Below are 20,251 nucleotides of genomic sequence, written 5' to 3' on the forward strand. Positions count from 1 at the left end.
AAGGCTACCCAACCTTGGTCTGTATGCAAGATTAAAAGAAAAAAGACCAAGAACTAAATGGATAACATCAATAAAGGTCACCTCCAGATTACAAACATATAGACAGCTCACCAGCCATGCAAGAAACTCCTGAAGGTTGTTGTGGAAACATGGAAGACTCAACCCATCTCTGAAGGAAGAGGACACTAAGTAAGTAAATAAAAATAGTCGCACTTATTCTAGACATCCCATCTAATCTTAACCACTTTCCTGTTTTCCAACAAAAAATGATTAAGTGGGTGGGAAAAAACTTTGCACAAAGGTAGCTTACATATCAGTGGCAGCCCTGGTTATGCACTTTGGCATGATGATATTTCCAGTGGAATGTTATATTGGTGGAATTTTGTTACAAGCAATTGATGAGGCTAGGAATATTGAGGTTATGTTGAATAGGAAATTGAAGTTCAAAGATCATTTGTGCAAAAAATGCAAAAATTTGTGCAAAAGTGCAAAAATTACAAATACAACTTAGAGGATAATTGTAATGTTGCAATGAACATTGACATGTAAGGATAAGGAAGGAATTTTCCCTCTTTACAGTGACTTGATACTACTCCTGCACTGTAATGACTGTGTGCAGATTTGATCTCCTGTGTTCAGAGGGGATAAAGTATCTGTGGAAAGAATGCAGAGAAGAATAACAAAGATGATATCGGGATTATGGAATATGAGTTATGAGGACAGATTGAGAATATGTGGACTGCAGACACTGGTAAATAGGAGAAAGAGGGGTGATATGATAGAAGTCTATAATCTTTTGAAAAGTTGTTATAGGTTGATGACATAGGGAGAGGACAAGGACATCCATGGAAGTTCATTTTATGTGTGGTTAATAAAGCTGCAAGTGCTAGATTTTTTTTTCATGGAGCAGTGAGTGAGTGGAACTATTTGCCTGTTAAAGCAGTTGGTGCATCCAGTGTAAATGAATTTATGAGAAGGTATGACATTTGGGTTTGGGTGATTTACAGCTTCCCTTGATGAGTCTCTGACTCTCTGGAGGTGTCAGATAATAATATAGTAATAATAATGTGAATAATGCTGACATGTACAGATAAAGAGGTGATAGTTCTTCTATATCAGTGATGAGCAACCTTTGTTCTTCAGTGAACACAATGAACACAATATTAAATACTTTAATATATTAATAAAAAAATAATAATTTATGAGATGGAATTTGTTATTTTGGACATAGATTTACAATGAAAAGTTTTTTTTTAAATTGATTTACTCTTTATTAATTATACTTTTAATATATACACAGGTATACATACATAATTTTTTTTAATCAAAAGAAATAACTCTGAAATTTAATTAATGAGATATTTGGCTCTGTTTCCCATCAACAAGCTTTTCAATATTGGAAGATATGTTTGAAATTATGACTCTAATACAATTTTTAGTTGTTCATCAAGGTGAGTTCGACTCTCATTTTTTACTATTTTCATTTTCGAAAAGTGTTGTTCACATAGACAAGTACTACCAAATAAACTCATTATTTGCCAATGGGTAGCCAGCAATGGAAATTTATCATTTGGAAAGTAACTCTTATAAAAGTCAATAAGACTAACATTTTGAAACTTATTTCTTAGTTCAGTGTTGCTTTGCAAATCAATTATTTCTATTTGAAATTCTTTGGGAACCCTTTTAATGTCTATATTCAAGGGTGATGAGAAAATATCAAAATTAGTTCCATTTTCGTGTAAGTTTTTGAACTGCGAACTGAATTCTTCTTGTGGTCTCAGTATTTCCTCTGCATATTTTTTCGTTTCAGGTGGATTTTCTTTTCTGAGAATTGGAAAATGAGTCATATTATTAGATTCCAGTTGCCAATTCCAAATTTTTAGATTATTTTTGGAGGCTTTTATTTTATCGAACATTTCATTAATATGTTTGTTCTTTCCTTGAAGATTTAAAGTTAATTCGTTCAAATTATAGCATCAGAAGAGCTAATAATAACTGAGAAGACATCTCTCTCACCAGTTGGAGAGAGTGACCATATTGTTTTGACTTGGAAAATGAATAGACATGCAGGAGTATCAAAGAGACTGGAACGTATGTGGAATTATAAAGCAGGTGATTATAATAGTCTTAGATGTCAACTTGGGGAAGTTTCTTGGAGGGAGGAATTGGAAGGCCGGGATATCATTAGTGCTTGGGAAATTGTGAAGGAATATTTGTTAGCAGCAATGGTAAGCTGTATTCCACGAGTGAAGAATAGGACACAATTTGGAGTAAAGTGGATGACAAACAATATTAAACAGGAGCTACATGCAAAAAAGATGCTATGGAAGAGATATAAGGAGACAGGTGAAGAGAAGATGCATGAAGAATATAAGACACAGGCTAGAAGAGTGACTAGTATGGTAAGGAAGGTGAAACTGGAATATGAGAAAAGATTGGCCCTTCGATCCAAGGAAAATCCGAGGGAATTTTTTAGCTATGTGGCCAGTAGGAGGAGAAATGACTGTGGAAGAATGACATTGTGGGATAAAAATGGGAATAGAGTGATGACTGATGCAGAGGACATAGTGGAATTGTTCAATGAACACTTTATTGGAGTATTTCATCCTGGAGGAGTCAATTTGAATACTAGAGGAATAGAGCAGGTTCGAAGTTTAGAGGTGCAGGAGGAGAGTGTGTTCCACATACTGAGTACTCTGGATGTTAGTAAAGCTGTGGGACTGGATGGTATTTCACCACGAGGTTTGAGAGAATGTGCTAAGGAACTGACAGTGCCTTTGACCTGGCTTTTCAATGAAAGTCTGGCTGCGGGAAAGGTGCCCATGGAATGGAAGGAAGGTAAGATAGTGCCATTGCATAAGGGTGGTAGCAGACTGGAAGTGTCTAATTATAGGCCAGTTTGTGTGTCATCAGTAGTTAGTAAGATCTTGGAGAAAGTAGTGAGAGACCATATACAGCATTGGGCAGATGAGGGTAATGTTATCAGTGAGAGTCAGCATGGATTTGTGAAGGGGCGCTCTTGTTTTAGCAATATGCTAACCTTTTATGATAAAGTTACAAGAGCATTAGATGAGGGAAAGGCATATACTGCCATTTTCCTAGACTTAGCAAAGGCATTTGACAGGGTGCCACATGACAAGCTGATATTCAAGTTGCAGCACATGGGTCTGGATGTCAGATTGGTCAACTGGATTCAGGATTGGCTATCTGATAGGTATCAGAGAGGTGTGTATGGTGGAGCAATATCAAAGAGGCAGAAGGTTACAAGTGGAGTTCCACAGGGCTCAGTACTGGGACCTATATTGTTTAACCTTTATATCAATGACATTGTCTGTGGATTGCAAGGGGATATTCAGTTGTTTGCGGATGATGCGAAGCTGAGAAGGGTTATTAGTAATAGTGCTGATGTGGTAACCCTGCAAGAGGATTTGAATAAGCTAGATAGATGGGCAAATTAATGGGGATGTCAGTTTAATGCAGCAAAATGTAATGTCTTGAGGTTTGGGACTCATCGATGGGATGCTGCATACTCTATGGGAGGAGTTAAACTGGAGGAAGTAGGAGAGACAAGAGATCTGGGTTTGATGATTGATAGAAACCTGAAATTTAGGGGACATATTGCAAAGGTACTGAAGGTAACGCAAAGGATTGCTGCAATAATGAGAAGGACACTGACCTGCAGAGATAAAATGGTTATCATTCCGTTGTATAAGATCGTGATCAGACCACACTTGGACTATTGTTCTCATATTTGGTCCCCAGGATTTGAAGGGGATAAATTAACCGTGGAAAGGGTACAAAGGCAGATAACAAAGATGGTGTCGGGACTGTACGATGTTAGTTATGAGGATCAGCTGAGGGAGTGTCCACTGCAGAGTTTGGTGGATAGAAGAAGGAGGGGGTGATATGATTGAGACTTTTAAACTGTTGAGAGGTGGTTACAGGGTTGACAACACTGGGGAGTTCTTTCGCTTAGTTGAGCAAGGGGGAAGGAGTCATGACAATGGGCCATCCCTGGAAGTTATGTAAGGAAACTGTGAGAAAGAGGTTGAGGAGTGGTTTCTTTGCATGGAGAGTGGTTGTACTATGGAATGCATTGCCTGATGGAGTGGTGAGAGCGAGAACGGTCAATGCATTTAAGGAGTGGTATGGTAGACACGCAAAATGGTAGCCTAAGAAATGTTATTGTTAAGGTATTTCAAGCCGAAATACAGGTTGAAGTTATTTACTCTTTAGTGCCTTGAGTTCTGAAATACTCAAAATCCTAATGTAATTGGGCCTAATGGCCCATTCTTTATTAAGAAATATCACTATCCTCTCAAAACTGATGTTATGTAAATCAAATGTGAGCCATCCACACTCCTTTGTCATTTTTATGCCATTATCACTGTTGAAAGGGTTGTTGATTAGAATCTCTAACTATTAAATCCATAACTATTAAATTTTGATGTAATTTTTGTTCTTTTTAGCAGATTGGTATCATGAGTCCTGTTTCTTATACAGCAAGTTACATGTGTACATGAATTTGCTAACTCAAGGGTGAGATAAAGTGATCCTTGGAAGAGTTGAATAAGTTTCTTAATTTTGTAGGGAAGGGAATTAAAGAGGGTATTAAGTTGTATTTGTGTAGTAGTATTTATTTTTTTGGAAATCCCTTTAACCACCTAACTGGCCATATGGATAAAATATACACCCTCATATGCTTTGTATCCATCATATATTTCAATGGTATTACAATTTTAATATGCACTCCGTATCCATGATAACCTAGACGTCTTGGCCAGTTGCGTGGTTAATGCATTGAATCTCTATGGTTTTAATATAATGAATTTTATTTTTATGTGTAGTCTTGTGGAAATTTTGTCAATTTTTTTTTCTGTAATAGTTATTGTTATAATCCTAAGACCCCATGGAGTCACAGACTCATCTAGGAGGTCCCTTTTCGTCATACATACATACGTACAGCTCATCATACCATGGCTTAAACACATTCAGATTCTCTGCAGACACCACACTCTCAGACAATGTATTCCAATCATTCACAGCTGTCCATGCAGAAATCCTGCTTCTCACTCCCTTGTTCACATCCTCCTTATATAGCTTCCAGAAATGACCTCTAGTTCTTTCTCAGCCTCCCGCCATTTTATGAAAAAACCTCTTCAACATTAATCCTATAATAACCCCTTATCAATTTGTACATCTCTATCATATCGTACCTCTTTCTCCTATCCAGTAGACTCTACAAATTGCATCTTCTCAACTTTTCTTCATATTCAACATTCCAGAGATCAAAAACTATTTTGATCAATTGCCTCTGGACCCTCTCCAACATCTCTACATTCTTTTGAAAACCAGATGACCAAAGAACAGTAGTCCATATGTGGCCTAATCAGAGCCTTACACAATGGAGCCAGAATCTCCTTACTTCTACAAGTAAGTATCCTCTGCATTATTCCTAGAATTTGTTGTGTTGTCCTCATAATTTTGGCAATATGTCCTCTAAATTTTAGATCCTTATCCACCATCATCCCAAGATCTCTTATTTCCCTCCAACAATATATTCTCACCAAGTGTAAATTCTGCAACCCATCTTTGTTTGCCAAATTTTCAAACCTTAAATTTGCAACACTGAACTGTAATTCTCACTCTTGTCCATTCACTTAGTTTATTCAAGTCTTTTTGTAAGGGCACAACATCTCCTTTACTCTTCATAATTCATTCCAACTTTGCATCATCTATAAATGACTGTATATCCACATTCAAATCTTCCCCAACATCATTAACATATAGGTTAAACAGCAATGGCCTTAAAACAGATCCCTGAGGCACACCACTAATGACGTTCTTCTTCTGGGATACTCCTCACCCATACACAACTTGTTGATAACTATCAGACAGCCAATCCAATGCACTAGTCTAATATACAACCCCATCCGTTCTAGTTTACTATCAACTTTTCATGCGGTAATCTATGAATAGCCTTTGGAAAGTCCAAGTATACTATTGTATCCATCTCCCACGTCCAAAGCTGCTGTTACCTTATTTTAATAAGTAAGTAGATTACTAACACATGACTTCCCTTTAGCAAATCCTTTCTGTCCATCAAAGATAATACCATTCTTGTCAACCAATTCTGGATCCTGATTCTCACCAGTCTTTCCAACATTTTAACCGCAACACCTGACACACGCAGATTGGCCTTTAATTTGATGCTTGAATTCTATCACCTCCTTTATGAAACATTCCTTCAAAATATGCAGAGATATATCACCAAGTCCCACAGCTTATTATTAGCTGTGGGACTTACTCTTCATAATTCAAGTCTTTCCTCCTCATCCATTGCTCTCAAACTCTCCAATGATGTCACATTCACAAGAATGAAAGACCTTTATGAACTGATCATCAAATATCTCAACTATATCCTTCATAGCAGTTTTCCTTATACCATTTTCTTCAATCAGTGCATCTTACCATAATCATTCTTATTTTTGCTGGTTATGTATCAAAAGAACTCCTTAGGATTTTTTTTTTTTTTTTGCTTCATTAACTACTGCTGATCATACTGAACTTTTACTACATTTACAAACTGTTACCCTTCTTACCTGTTTTTTGTATTCCTCGTGGAATTGATTATTACCATTCCTCTTTTGTTGCCTCCGTAATGCCTTTTTTTCTCTGTATTGCATGCTTAATCTCTTCATCCATTTCATACCCATCTTTATTAAACCTTCTGACCTTTGGAATACATTTGGAACTATCTGGTAGAAGCAATTAAGCATTGCTTCTACCAGGTAGTTCTTGAATATCACCGAAGTAGCATTCATCTCTTTTCTACCCAAATCCTCATTCCATGCTACAGCTGCAAGCTGTCTCCTGAGCTTCTCAGGAGGTAGTCGGAAGTCCTCAGTGGTTGACAACCACTGAGGTATTCACTTCATGGTCACTCTGTCTAACTGGAGGGAGATTTGACACCTAATTTATAATAACATCCTCTGATGAGATGATCAAATCCAAGATTCTCAATTCTCATATGCCCTCTGTTACATACCGACTGAGGAAGTTGTCCCTCAAAAACTCAGGACACTCATTTTCTTTACTTCTGGTTACTGTCTCATCATCCTAATCTATATTGCTATAATTAAAATCACTCATAATGATCATCCTTTTCCCATTTGCTTGACTAATTTGCTTATACATTTCCTGGTCACTACCATCCACATTACCAGGTCTATAGCAACATCCAATGAAGTGTTTCATTCTGTTCACCGCTATCTCACTCAGTCAGCCTGATTGGCTGAGTGGTTAATGTATCTGCTCTCCAGCCAGATACACTAACTCCTGTTCACATTGAGTCTCTCCATTTCCTTTTTGTCTTGCACACTTGTTTTCTCATTCTATACACTCATGCTACCCACTTCTTCATTCATAAGCACCACTTCAATCTCTCTTTCCTTACTCTACTGCTCTTTCACATTGTTTCTTACTTGCTCAGATTTATTGTCTGCACTCGTTTACTCTCCCTTCCAACTGCAGTCTCTCCAAATGACTCACACCAAAAGCCATTCAGATGGACTGCATCTGAATGGCTTTTGGTGTGAATCATTCAGATGCAGTCCATCACTCTTGTACAGTTCAATTTTTCCTTCACACTCATTCCACACATTAAAAAAATTTGCACTCCTTTCTCTTCACACATTTCTGCTAACATATCATTCATAATTCTTGTTCTCCATTTCATCACTGTCATATCTGGGCAACACACCAACTGCCTTTCCTGTTACACTATTATCTTTTATCCTTCTCAACAACCTCCTGATATCCAGTCTTGCATTCTCCTTATTTCCAGTCAAGTCATTTGTCTCTACTATCACTATGAACTCCTTTGCTTGCTTACTCCTCATATTCAACATCTCAATCACTCTATTCATTTTACCTCTCAGAGAACAAACCTTGTGCATCTTCTCATTTACCACACCTCTAATAATTGACTTGTCGCACAACGCCACTTATTGGTCTTTCGTTACCTTTTTCATACCAACATCATTTGTTTTCATCTCTTCACTCTTCTACGAGTATACATATCTACAATTCTCTTCATTTCACTCTGAATCCATCTCATCTCTTGCCTCATCTTCACGAACTCAGCTTTCAAATCCTGCATCCTTTGTTTTTTCACTATCATTCACTCTCACTATTTTACTGCGTCACACACACACACACTTGTTTGTTGTCAACCTCGCTCACCACCTTACCGTTAATTGCACTCTGTTTTTCAGTCATTATTGCCCACTTTATCGTCAATTGAACTTTTTTCCTCGCCATTAGTTCCACACACACACACACACACTCTGAACATTCGCACAATTTTCATCTGCTTTGTCAGTTATGATGACAGGTTCCATACTCATATTTAAACTGAGTATAGAACCTGTCAATTCCATGGCAAGTCTTATGGTCCATTAGAATATCACATTTCCTACATATCCACATTTGTTCTTTTCTCTTATTCAGCCTCTCTATGTAAATGTCCGTGACATTTTCCCACACATACATATTACATTCACTGCACCATACTGTTTTTGAGAAATCTATGCCATTTACTTTATTTGTCTTCCATACAGGCCTATATAGTACTTTGCCTTTCACTGTCATGTTGTATCAATGTGCTAACAAAATCAATACATTTTTAAAAATCAAGCAAATTTTGCATCACCGTATCATCTCATATGATACGGTGATGCATATGAAATTTATCCAAACACTGTGTTCCACACCCAAATATCTCACAGTAATAATTAATCTACACTTTAGACATCATTGACACATATTTAAATATAAAATTTAATTATCTTGCTGCAGCCCACACGACGAACCGATATTTAACTTACACCATCTTGTGTGAGATTCAGTACAACCACAATAGGACTATTGTGCAGAGAGTTGATTGGTTATCTGAATTTCTTGGAGGATGTGAAAGTGGTAAAGAGGATTCAGATGTGAGTGACCAAAAGGATGTGATATCAGTAGAATGCTTCCTATGAGGATAGACTGAAAGTTTATGGATTAAAACATTTATGCAGAGAAGAGAAACTATGATTGAAACATGTAAGTTACTAAAGGGGTTTTATAGAGTAGATGCTGAAGTTAGTTGAAGTTGTAAGAGTGTGGTTAGTAAAAACATTTTATTTTTTCATTTATAATATGATTGTTTCTACAGCAGTATTATTGAGTTCTATGTGTTTACTACAGTTGTAATTTGTGCTCTGAAGATGCTGGTTAGATATTCATATGAAATATGGATTGGATTTCTAACCAGATCAGAAATATTTCTAACCAGAAATATAGAAATCCAAAGAAATATTAGTAATTCAATAATTATATATTTTCCTCTCATGTTTCTTATACCATGTGGGGTTTTATACCGTAAATGTTAAAAAAAAAAAAATCATTACTTGATTAGATTGGAGAGAACAGGGTGTCACCTCTGTAAGTTATGTAAGAGTGCTTAGCGATTGTGTAAGAGCTAGATTTTTTTTTATTCCTGTGTGATGCCATTCATGCAAGAACATTTCCTGCTATGTTTTCTATTTCTCTTCAGAAACTTTCACAATTTCAGATTTGCCCCGGAATTGAACTAAGAAGCGTGTGCTTTGAAGAAATTTAAGTACCAGAGTAGTCAATCTGCTGATAGTTTTGTGCATACATGATTCATTTATTGAATTTGTTAACCTTTTTTTCTCTACAGAATATTTGAATATATAAATGAAAAAAAATGCTCCATACAAAATAAGGTATACTTATACTCATACTTTTGTATACTTATAGTTTTAATTTTCTTTTATACTGAATTTTCTCTCTCTCTCTCAAATTGATAATAAAATGTAAAAAAAGCACATGCTTTTACCTGTGTTGTACAGTAGTTGTTTTATTCTTTATTTTGATCTGCAGGCAGAACAAAAAAGGGAGAACTAAGCATTATTCCTACATCCATAGAACTTCTGTCACCTTGTCTTCATAGTATACCTCATCTATACTATGGATTAAAAAACCAGGCAGGTGATTTTAATTTTTGTTTTAAATTTTATGCATTTGCAGGATTGACAATAATACATATTAGAATTTTATGGAAAGGAATTTTTTTTCCCTTTTAACCTTGTACATCAACTTTTCTTAACTACACACACATATACACTGTGTGTGTGAGTGAGCGAGTGAGCGAGCAAGCGATCGATCTGATCAGATCAGATCAGTCTTCTAAGAAGACGAAACTGGTTGTGCAGATCAGATCAGCACAACCAGTTTCATCTTCTTAGAAGACTTCGCCGAGTTTATAATTGAGGTTGGTGTTGAGATGTACTGGATTGAGGATGATTTCTTTAGATTCTACATAGCATCGAAAGATTTTTTCCGATTTGTTCCACATGACTTTGTGAGTGATAGAGTTTTTGTCGTTAGCATCAGCAGAATTGAGGACATGGTTGGACAGAGAGCTGGCTCTAGTTTTTACCTTATGAGATGTCTCTCGCATGTTTTTCTAGACATAACTCAATGGATTTTTCTGTTCAAAATAAGGCACGTTGCAGTTGCAACAAAATCTACAGAATTTTTGAGGAAAGAGGAGGTTGAACCAAATAAGCATTTTAGAGGTTTGTTTCAAGTGTCAAAGCTTAAACATTCAAAAAGAGGAAATTATTGCTAGTTTTTATGTCATTTCCTTCTTCATAAATGTGCCTACAGAAGAAGTTCTAACTCTCTTAAAGGATAAATTATTGAAAAAAGTAATGTCTTGATTAACCCATTGCATTACTTTTGGTTATTTCCAGTTTAAAATCACTTTACAAACAGAACTTTGGCTTAGCCATGCAGTCCTTTATTCCCACACTGGCAAATTTATATTTAGAATCTTTTGAGGAAAAAGCTATCTCTTCATTCCCATTGAAACCTAGTTTTGTAGAAGAGATATATAGATGACATTTTTCTAATCTGGAGTCATTCCCAATTCCTTAAAGAATTTCCCAGACCATCTCAATAGTCAACACCCCAAAATCAAATTTACTGCAGTATTAGAGATTGATGGCTCTCTCTCCTGTTCCTAGATATTAAACTCATTCATATATCTGAAAAATTGAAGATCTCCATTTATAGAAAATCCACTCACACCAATAGGTATCTCCATGTGCACTCCCATCACTATCTGCCCAAAAACGTGGCATTATCTCTATGCTGGGCAAATATGCTTGCTAACTCCTCTGTGAATAAAAGGATATCAACAAAGAACTTCAGTTTCTTCTTACAACCTTTCAGTGAAATGGTTAGAAAGCAACTATTCAATCCACCTCCTCGCCATATTGAATATAAAAATAATGAAAAAGGCTGCATATCCCTACCATATATCATTTCACCTAAGTTAGCTAAAGTTCTCAAAAAAAATTAACATTTGGACTTTTACACCTCTATTCAAGGTCCGTTCCTTACTCAGTATGGCCAAACAAAAACATAACTTAAAATATCCCAGCAACTACATTTTTTCAAAATAAGACCTTTTACAACTGCAAAATGTCTTATTTTGACCAGACTGAAAAATCTATCAAGTTATGTCTAGAAGAACATGAGAGAAACATCTCATATGGAAAAACTAGAGCCAGCTCTCTGTCCAACCATGTCCTGACACTAACAACAAAAACTCTATCGCTCACCTAGTCATGTGGACAAATCGGAAAATATCTTTCGATGCTATGATGAACTGGAAAGAAAAATTGTAGAATCTAAAGAAATCGTCCTCAATCCAGTACATCTCAACACCAACCTCAGTTATAATCTCGGGCTGTTATTGCTCTGCTATCCAACTTTGGCATTCACAAGATCTTGAATGCGTGTGCACGCATTCAAGATCTTGTGAATGCCAAACAATGAAGAGATATACAGAATGCCTTCAAATGTTAATGCGTTTTAATGTATGGATTTTCTCTCGCAATGTTTGTTGGTATTTCTCTCACGTTATGCACCCAATGATGTCTTCTAAGAAGACAAAACTAGTTTTGTGGTTTACTTCAAATGAAACAGTGTTTCTATTTTTATCTCTTGGCTTCTAGTCATTTAACCTCTCTACCAACCAAACGGATGAAATTGTGAGACCAAATTGCACTTCTTATCCATGTTATTCAACAGATGTTATGGAATTGTATCCAGATTTAGCTGGACATCTATAGATGTCATGGCCAGTTGGGGTGTTAATCTGTTTCAAATATACATATGTGTGTGTGTGTGTGTAAAAGTTAATTTTCATTATACAAGAAAATCAACTTTTCTTGCGAAACTACTTGCAAATGAAAGCGAAAAGATGGGTATGTTTGTTTAGAAATATAAATGCATGTAAGTTTATTATGAATGAATGAAGCTGATTGTTATTTCTAGTTGCCACTTTTCTATTTTACAATAACATGTAATATTCTTTGAGAACCATTTGTTAAATTGATGACCTTAAGTATCTAAACCACAGTTACTTTAAACATAGATTACATTTGCTTTTTTAACTTTTGCTTTCAGACATGTTGTAATTTCCTTATTTGATGATATAAAAAATAAAATCTTTTCTTATATAAAATATGGTTAACCTGAAATTCATGAAGCGGTATTAATAATAATTAATAAATAACAGAAAATTGATTTAACTTATGTTAAATATAATTTATATAATGTATATAATTATATACATATATATAAATGTATATAATTTTATTAGTGCTTATTTATGCTGAAAGTTATACTGAAAATTCCTTTCATCTTCAGTCATCATCGTCATCTTCCTATCTTGTATTAGACCTTGGGGCCTGTTGTGGTCTCTTTCCATCTTTTGTATTGTCTTCCAACTGATCTCTTCCTCATGGGTTTGTATTCAAGGATTTGTTTCATGATTCTACTATTGTCCATTCTTCCAATGTGCTGTTTCCATTTCCATCTACAGTTGTGGATACATTCTATTATTGGTTGTTCATTCATTTCTTCCATGATTTATTTATTTCTTTTATTATCTAACATGGTGTATCCTGTGGTTCTCCTCATATTGCTTCAATTATTCTTCTCGCATCTCCTTTTCTGGTCGTCCATGCCTCATTCCCATAAGTCAGCACTGGTCTCACTAATGTTTTATAAGCTCTAATCCAAGTATGTTTTTGTACCTTCGAGGGTTTAAAACTTGATTTGTAATATTTAAAGCTCTGTTGAAATTTGTAGTTTTCATTTCTGCCTCTTTCTTCTCTTTTGATATTTCCATCTTAAATTTTTTTACTATTAAATTAAGATGAAGGATAGAGTATTGTAGATCAGTTTCAGAAGTTGCAAGTATATCCTGATCATCTGCAAACATATTGTGTCTATATTAGTGTGTTTGTTAATTAGGGTATAACCAGGTACTGCGAGTCTTCATTGTCTTACTATAGAATTCATATAGATTGTGAAAAGAATGGGTGATAGGCTACAGCCTTGCCTTACTCCCCTGTTTCTAGGTCCCAGTCAGAGATTCTTCCATTAACTTTTACTGCAATCATGTTGTCTGTATATGTGTCATGGATTGCTTTAATTAGGTGATGAGGAACTCTATCATTTATAATATCTCAAAAAGTTTATTGTGGTTAACTCTGTCAAATGCCTTAGAATAATCAATAAAAGCAATATGGATTTCCACATTGTTCTTTATGTTTTTCCAATAAAAATTTTAAGGTAAAGTATCCATCTTCATAAGAGCAGCCTCTGCTGAATTCATTCTGCTTTTCTCCTGTCATCTTCATAGAATTGGGACAGTCTATTTTTCAGAATTTTCTTCTTCTTCACATAGCTTCCTCATTGAGAGGATGCAGCACCATGTCCTTCCAGTTCTCTCTGTTGGTGGCTTTCCGTTTTGTTTCTGCGTAGCCATGTGATCCTGTCCACGATCTTATATCTTCAAGCCATATCCTTCGTTTTTTGCCTCTCAATCCTTTTCCCATAATTTTTCCTTCTAGAACTATTAGTATCCTCTGTCCTGCTGAACTTTTCAGTACATGTCCTGCCAATCTCATCTTTCTTTGGATCATTTCCTGTAATAAAGATCTCTGTGTTCTCATTCTCTGTAGGATATCTGTATTTGTCACGTGTTCTGTCCATGAGATTTTCAGTGCTCTCCTATAGCACCACATTTCAAAGGCCATTATCTGTTGTCTTACTCTCTCTCTTCTTGAATATCCAGGTCTCACTTGCATATGTGAAAATTGGCCACACTAATGTTCTTATCATTCTTTTCTTTGTCTCGATACCCACAGAACTTCTGAGCAGATCTTTATTTTTCCAGAATGCATCTTTAACTATGGCTGTTCTTATCTTTATTTCTTTATCTTGCATTCCATCTGCAGTAAAGTAGGTGCCTAAATATTTGTATTCTGTTGTATGTTCATTTTTCATATTGTTTATGAAAATTGAACATTGTTTATGTTTTACCCAGTAAAAGGTCTTCTGAAAGTCTATGAAGTATATGTGAATGTTCCTATTTCAGAATTTTACTATAGATTTTATATCGAGTTTAGGAGACTAATTCCTCTATAATTTTTACAGTTATTAATATCGCCCTTCTTGTGTATAGGAATAACTATTGTCTTTTGGTGGTGGTTCACCATTCCATATTTTATTTATTAGCTTAAGGAAACAAATTTTGAGGTTTGGGCCTGCATATTTGATTAATTCAGTATTTAACTCATCTTCACATGGTGTTTTATGGTTTTTATGATTTTTTTAGAATATTTTCTAATTTGTCTATTGAGCTAGAATCCAAGAGTGTCTCATTATTGAAGTTTATTGTTTCAAAATCTTTATTATGAGTCCAAAGGTTTTTATAATAACCTTTAGCCAGGTATTCTATTCTGATCGATGGGTGAAAGATGTGCTTTATCTCTTAGATCTCTATTTAAATTATTTAATATTTTAAAAGTTTGGACTGTGGTTATGTGGGTATTTGGACTGTAATATCTGTTTCAAGTTCAGAGACGAAGTTGTCCCGGGACTCTCTATATCTTCAGTATCTTGAAACTTCAGTATAACTTTCAAATTAAACAGGAACAGAAATAAGAATTAAATAATAATAATAATAATTATAATTATTATTGTTATTATTGTATTATTATTATAATTATAATAATAAGTAAAATAATAATCCTGTGAAAAGAAAGAACTGATATTAACATGCTAATTATTTTTTTGTTTGACTGCTTAGATCTTTTTGATAAAATGCTGCTAGAGAAATTTTCTTTATTTACAGGAGACAAGATATCGGCAAAGATACCTTGATTTGATGGTAAACAACACAGTACGCCAGAAATTTATTACCAGGGCAAAGATCATTAATTATATCCGAAACTTTTTAAATGAGCTTGATTTTACTGAGGTAAATTTTGGCTCTTGTTTGAAAGAAAATAAATTAAAACATGTCTAGAAATAATTATACCATTCTTTTATTATTTATGTATTTGTTACATTAGTTGCATCAGTTTATTTCCTTCGAGGTACTATTTACATCTCACAGATATTTAACTACTGTCATGTATAGTCATGTTTTAAACAAACTTGAAAATTATGTTTTCATTTATTTACAGTATTCATTGTCTTCTAGAGAACTCCACTCTTGCCAGCCTTTCCAAAATAACTGTAGTGCTACAGTGTTTTTGCATTTCTTTTAGTTTTTGTAACAATATTTGCACAACCTGTATTAGTCTGTGCGGTTAGCCTAGTGGCTTTGTGCTTCGCAACCATATGCCTGGGGAAGGAGTGTCCCAGGTTCGATTCCCGTCGAAGACGTGAGGAACTTGAGGATCTTCCTCAGGCATAGCCAAGTTAGCCGGTCTTGGGTGTGGGCAGTAGGGCTTTTTCTGCCAGTTTATCTGGCATTTTTCATCCTGCAAGCAGGCAATCCGGCCCCATGAACATACGCTTTTACAGGCAAAAATATACCCCCCCCGGCAGCAGACTAGGCGACAGGTTGGTTGGGAGTGGTACTAACAAGTAGTCGCATCTAAGTAACACGCAGACCCTGTATAGGAAGCAGGAATAACACGTAGTGAAAGAAGAAGATTTGCACAACCTGTATTAAGAGGGGAAAAAAATGTGCTGATAATTTGCTGGATTCAAAGCATTTGCCATAAACTTGAGGTACTACAGGTATACAGTTGTAAACAAAGATACAAATTATGAATGAGTAATCTTAAATATTCTTATGATTATTAATTAAACATTCTTAATGAATTCATAATTTTATTTTGTCCCTGATATAGTGTTTTAAGTTAATGCTGTTGAAAAACAGCATTAACTTGAAACTAAAAAAAAAAAAATCTTTAATGATAACAAACACCTAAGTTTGGTATATTTGCATCATCTCTAATTTGTCTTTTAACTTATATACTGAAGTAATGTTCAGTGTATATACTTTAAATTTTGCATAACACCATAGGAAAAAAAAAAAACTAAGAGTGTAAAAGTGGTAGGAAATTTTTCCTTCTCTATCCCAGCATTTATTCAGGAATGGATATCTAAAGCTTGTTGCGTAATGTTTCCAAAATGTACTATATATCCCATCTAGCTAGCAAATGATATCAGTTGTGGAAGATTATAATTTTCTAACATATAAAACAGTACTTTTTTTTGCGCAGAAAAATGACCCCCCTCCATGTGAGGCACCTGTTTGTGACACAGGGTCTCCCAGTGATGGTTGCAGCTTTTCAGGATCCTAGGGATCCTAGTAGTCTTGCACCACTTTGGCCTCTGCTTCAGCAAGATGGGCCCTGGATGGCCTGGCCAGGATCTTTCAGCTAGTGGGCATCTCTGCACAGGTGCTAGATGGGTGTTGCAGTGGGTCTCCTTCCCTATAATCCAGGGACAGAAACCAAGGCTTGCTGTCTGTCTAGTGTCTGGGGTAGCCCTAGCATTGCACTCCTGAGCACAATCACTGCTTACCAGAGAGTTGGCATTCATGTGTAGTTCTGTGTTGGATGGGGAGTTTTGATACTGAATCAAATTTCTCCTGAGAATGAACACTTCTTCAGCCTCTTGTTTATCAGGGACCTTCAACAAGTCCCAACCATAGAAACATTACAGAAAATTGCAATAAGAAGCAGATAACATCAGAAACTGCAATCATTGCAACACTTTTCTTGATAATACATTCAATAGGGGAATGTCCTCTTGAAAAAATGTCAACCTTCTTCATTCGGAAAAGTTAGGAAGGGTTGGCAGGATTACCAAGGTCTCTAAAGAAGCTTCATTAAGCTATATTCAAGAGATATACTTATTGAAACATCAACTAAGACAAAGTCAGAAAAGTTACTTTGTGCAACATCTGTTGGGAGAATACCAATTACAATTACCCTCTTCAAAACTTTTAACTTTTCAAGAAGTGCAATATCGGAGGATCTCCTTGGCATACCAGATGAAGAGACCTGCTCTAAAATAAAAAAATCAGGGAGTGACAGCCATGAGGAAAATATGGAGGTGTAATAATATTACAGTGGCTGCACTGCATAACTCAAAGTCAAATTTCATATGAATGGAGTAGAGCTCTCATAGCATTTATCAATAAAAAGAGATAAAAAGAATAGAAATGAATGAAAATAACAGAGGAGTGTCCCTACTGAGTGCTCCAGGTAAGATTTATGTAAGCATATTTGAGAAGAGACTAAGAAAAATTGTAGAAGGGTAATTGTAGAGGAATTGGATTTCAGCTAAACAGAGGATGTCAGGATCAGATTTTTACTTTAAGAAAACAGTTGAAAATTCATGAGAATATAACAAGGATTTGCATTTAAGTTTTGTAAATTTGGAAAAGGAATATGACAAGATGCCACAAGAAGAGCTTTTAAAAAATAGTACAATTATACAATATAAACCAGACATTATATTGTTTATTACTTAGTCTATATTTGAGTTGTAAGTTACCAGTTAGAATAGAAGGAAGTACAGGAAGATCATTTGATATAAAATCAAATGTGAAACAAGGATGGCCACTATCTCTCCTCTTCATCATTTCATCATCATCATCATCATACGTATCAAGGATTTAGGCCTAGCATGGCCTGTTCCGGCCTTAGAAGTCATCGTTGAATCGTTTAAGAGGACGACCTGGTTTTCTTTTTCCTAATGGCTTGTACTTTAAGGCTTGTTTTGGTAATCTTTCTGTTTTCATTCTTTGAATGTGTTCCATCCATTTATGTTTATATTTTTTAATTTTTTCTATTACTGGTTCTTGGTTTAATTCTTTCATAATATCTTCGTTTCTTTTGTGATCAAATAGGGTATACTTTGCAGTTTTTCTCATAAACTTCATTTCTGCTGTTAATCTTTGTTTGTCTTTTTGTTTTATTGTCCAGATTTCTCTTCCATACATTAAGACCGGTAGGGCTAATGTATTGTATACTTTTAGCATGGTTTGTTTTTGAACTAGGTTTGGTTTAAATATAGAGTTAATTACACCTGTTATTTTTAAATATTTTGCAATTTTTACGTTTATATATTTTTCATTTTCATATGTGATCATACATCCTAGGTAGTTAAATGAATTCACCTGTTCTAAGATCTTGTTATCTATTACTATTTTAGTTCTTGCTGGATCTTGTCCTTTAAAGGCCATAGTTTTTGATTTTTCTGTTGATATTATCATACCATAATCTTTGGATATCTCATTTAGATTTAAAATAGCTTTCTGTAAGTTATCTTCAGAATTTGTAATTATTATTTGGTCGTCTGCAAAGAGGAGAGTGTTTAAGTTAACTGTAGGTGAAAGTTTAATTCCTTAGTGTAAATTTTTACTCCATTTTATTATTATTTCATTTAAGTAGATATTAAAAAGAGTTGCTGAGAGGGGACATCCCTGTCGGACCCCTTGGTTTATTTATCTCTCTTGTATATGATAGCTCATGATTTAATCTTATTTGTATTTGATTATTTTCATATATATTTGTGATAGCTTTTAGGATATTATTGGTATTTGTCTTTCTTTTAGTATGTTAAATAATATGTTTCTTTTAATTTTGTCAAATGCTTTTTCAAAGTCAATAAATGCATTATGTGTTTCCAAATTATATTCTCTTCTTTTCTCTACTATTAATTTTAGGCAAAAGGCTGGGTCTATACATGATCGTCCTTTTCTAAATCCATTTTGTACCTCTAGAATAAAGTTTTCAGAATATTTCATTAGTTTGTTATTTAAGATTCTGCTATATATTTTGTAACAGGAATTTAGTATACTGATACCTCTATAGTTTTTAGGGTCATCTCTATTACCTTTCTTAAAGATAGGAATCACAATTGCTTTTTTCCATTCTATTGGGGGGATACCAGTTGAGTAAATTTTATTTAAAAATAACAAGAGTCTTTTTTTGAATCTTGTTCCTGCGTGTTTATATAGTTCTGAACCTAGCTTATCTTCTCCAGGTGATTTTCCGTTTCTTGTTTCTTTCAGGCTGATTTCTAATTCTTCTTCAGTTATTTCCTTTTCATTTTCATTAATTGTTTGCCAGTTGTCTTTTAAAATATTTGTCTGTTCACAGTTCTCTGTAGTAATTTAGAAATTCTTCTAATTTTAATTCAGTGTTTAATTTTATGTTTTCTTTGGTATCTGCATTTAGGTGTTTCAGAATCTTATATACATTGGGTCTTATTTTATATAAATCATGTTCTAAATTAGAAACAAATTTATTCCATGATTCTCTATGTCTTTTTCTGACTTCTCATTTAGCTATGGCTCTTATTCTTTTATATTCTATTTCATCTTCTAATCTTTTACTGCTTAACCCTTTGTGATAGGCTTCTGTTTTCTTTTTAATTATTTCTTTGATTGTATCATCCCAGATCTTCAGTTTTTTTCTTTTATTGAATTTTTTGGTCTTTCCTAAGCTTTCATTTGCTGCTGCATTTAGTATCGCTTTTATATGAAGCCATTCTATTTCTATTACTTCATTTTGTTTTATTTTATCTAGATATTGGTTAATTCTTTGTTCATATAGCCATTGTACATTTGTGTCATTCAATAGTCTAGTTTTATAAACAAATGTTTCAATTTTTCTTTCTGTTCTTGTTACTTGTAGCCATTTAGGTGGTAATCTTAATTTTATTTTAACAAGGAAGTGGTCACTGCTTATTTCATATCCTCTGTGAACTCTAACATCTAGTGAAAATTTTGATGTCTTTTCATTTAAGATAAAATAATCTAATATTGATTTCCATCCTCTTGCTGCCC

The 20,251-nt window shown here is 34.6% G+C and overlaps 1 protein-coding gene across 6 annotated transcripts in view; it reads left to right on the top strand.

Annotated features, from left to right (window-relative positions):
* The window catches only part of LOC150103147 (lysine--tRNA ligase-like), a 254,541-nt gene that overhangs the window by 82,308 nt on the left and 151,982 nt on the right, over positions 1 to 20,251 (top strand). For all 6 annotated transcript variants that reach the window (XM_090397422.1, XM_090397423.1, XM_090397421.1 and 3 more), the window contains 2 exons: positions 9,949 to 10,052; positions 15,287 to 15,412. In XM_090397422.1, coding sequence (XP_090253548.1) covers positions 9,949 to 10,052; positions 15,287 to 15,412 — 230 coding nt within the window. The remainder of the gene's footprint in view (positions 1 to 9,948; positions 10,053 to 15,286; positions 15,413 to 20,251) is intronic.

Source organism: Typopeltis vanoorti, chromosome 9 (assembly GCF_054136105.1).
Source record: "Typopeltis vanoorti isolate ZY-2024b chromosome 9, IOZ_Tvanoo_1.0, whole genome shotgun sequence".
NCBI lineage: Eukaryota > Metazoa > Arthropoda > Arachnida > Uropygi > Thelyphonidae > Typopeltis > Typopeltis vanoorti.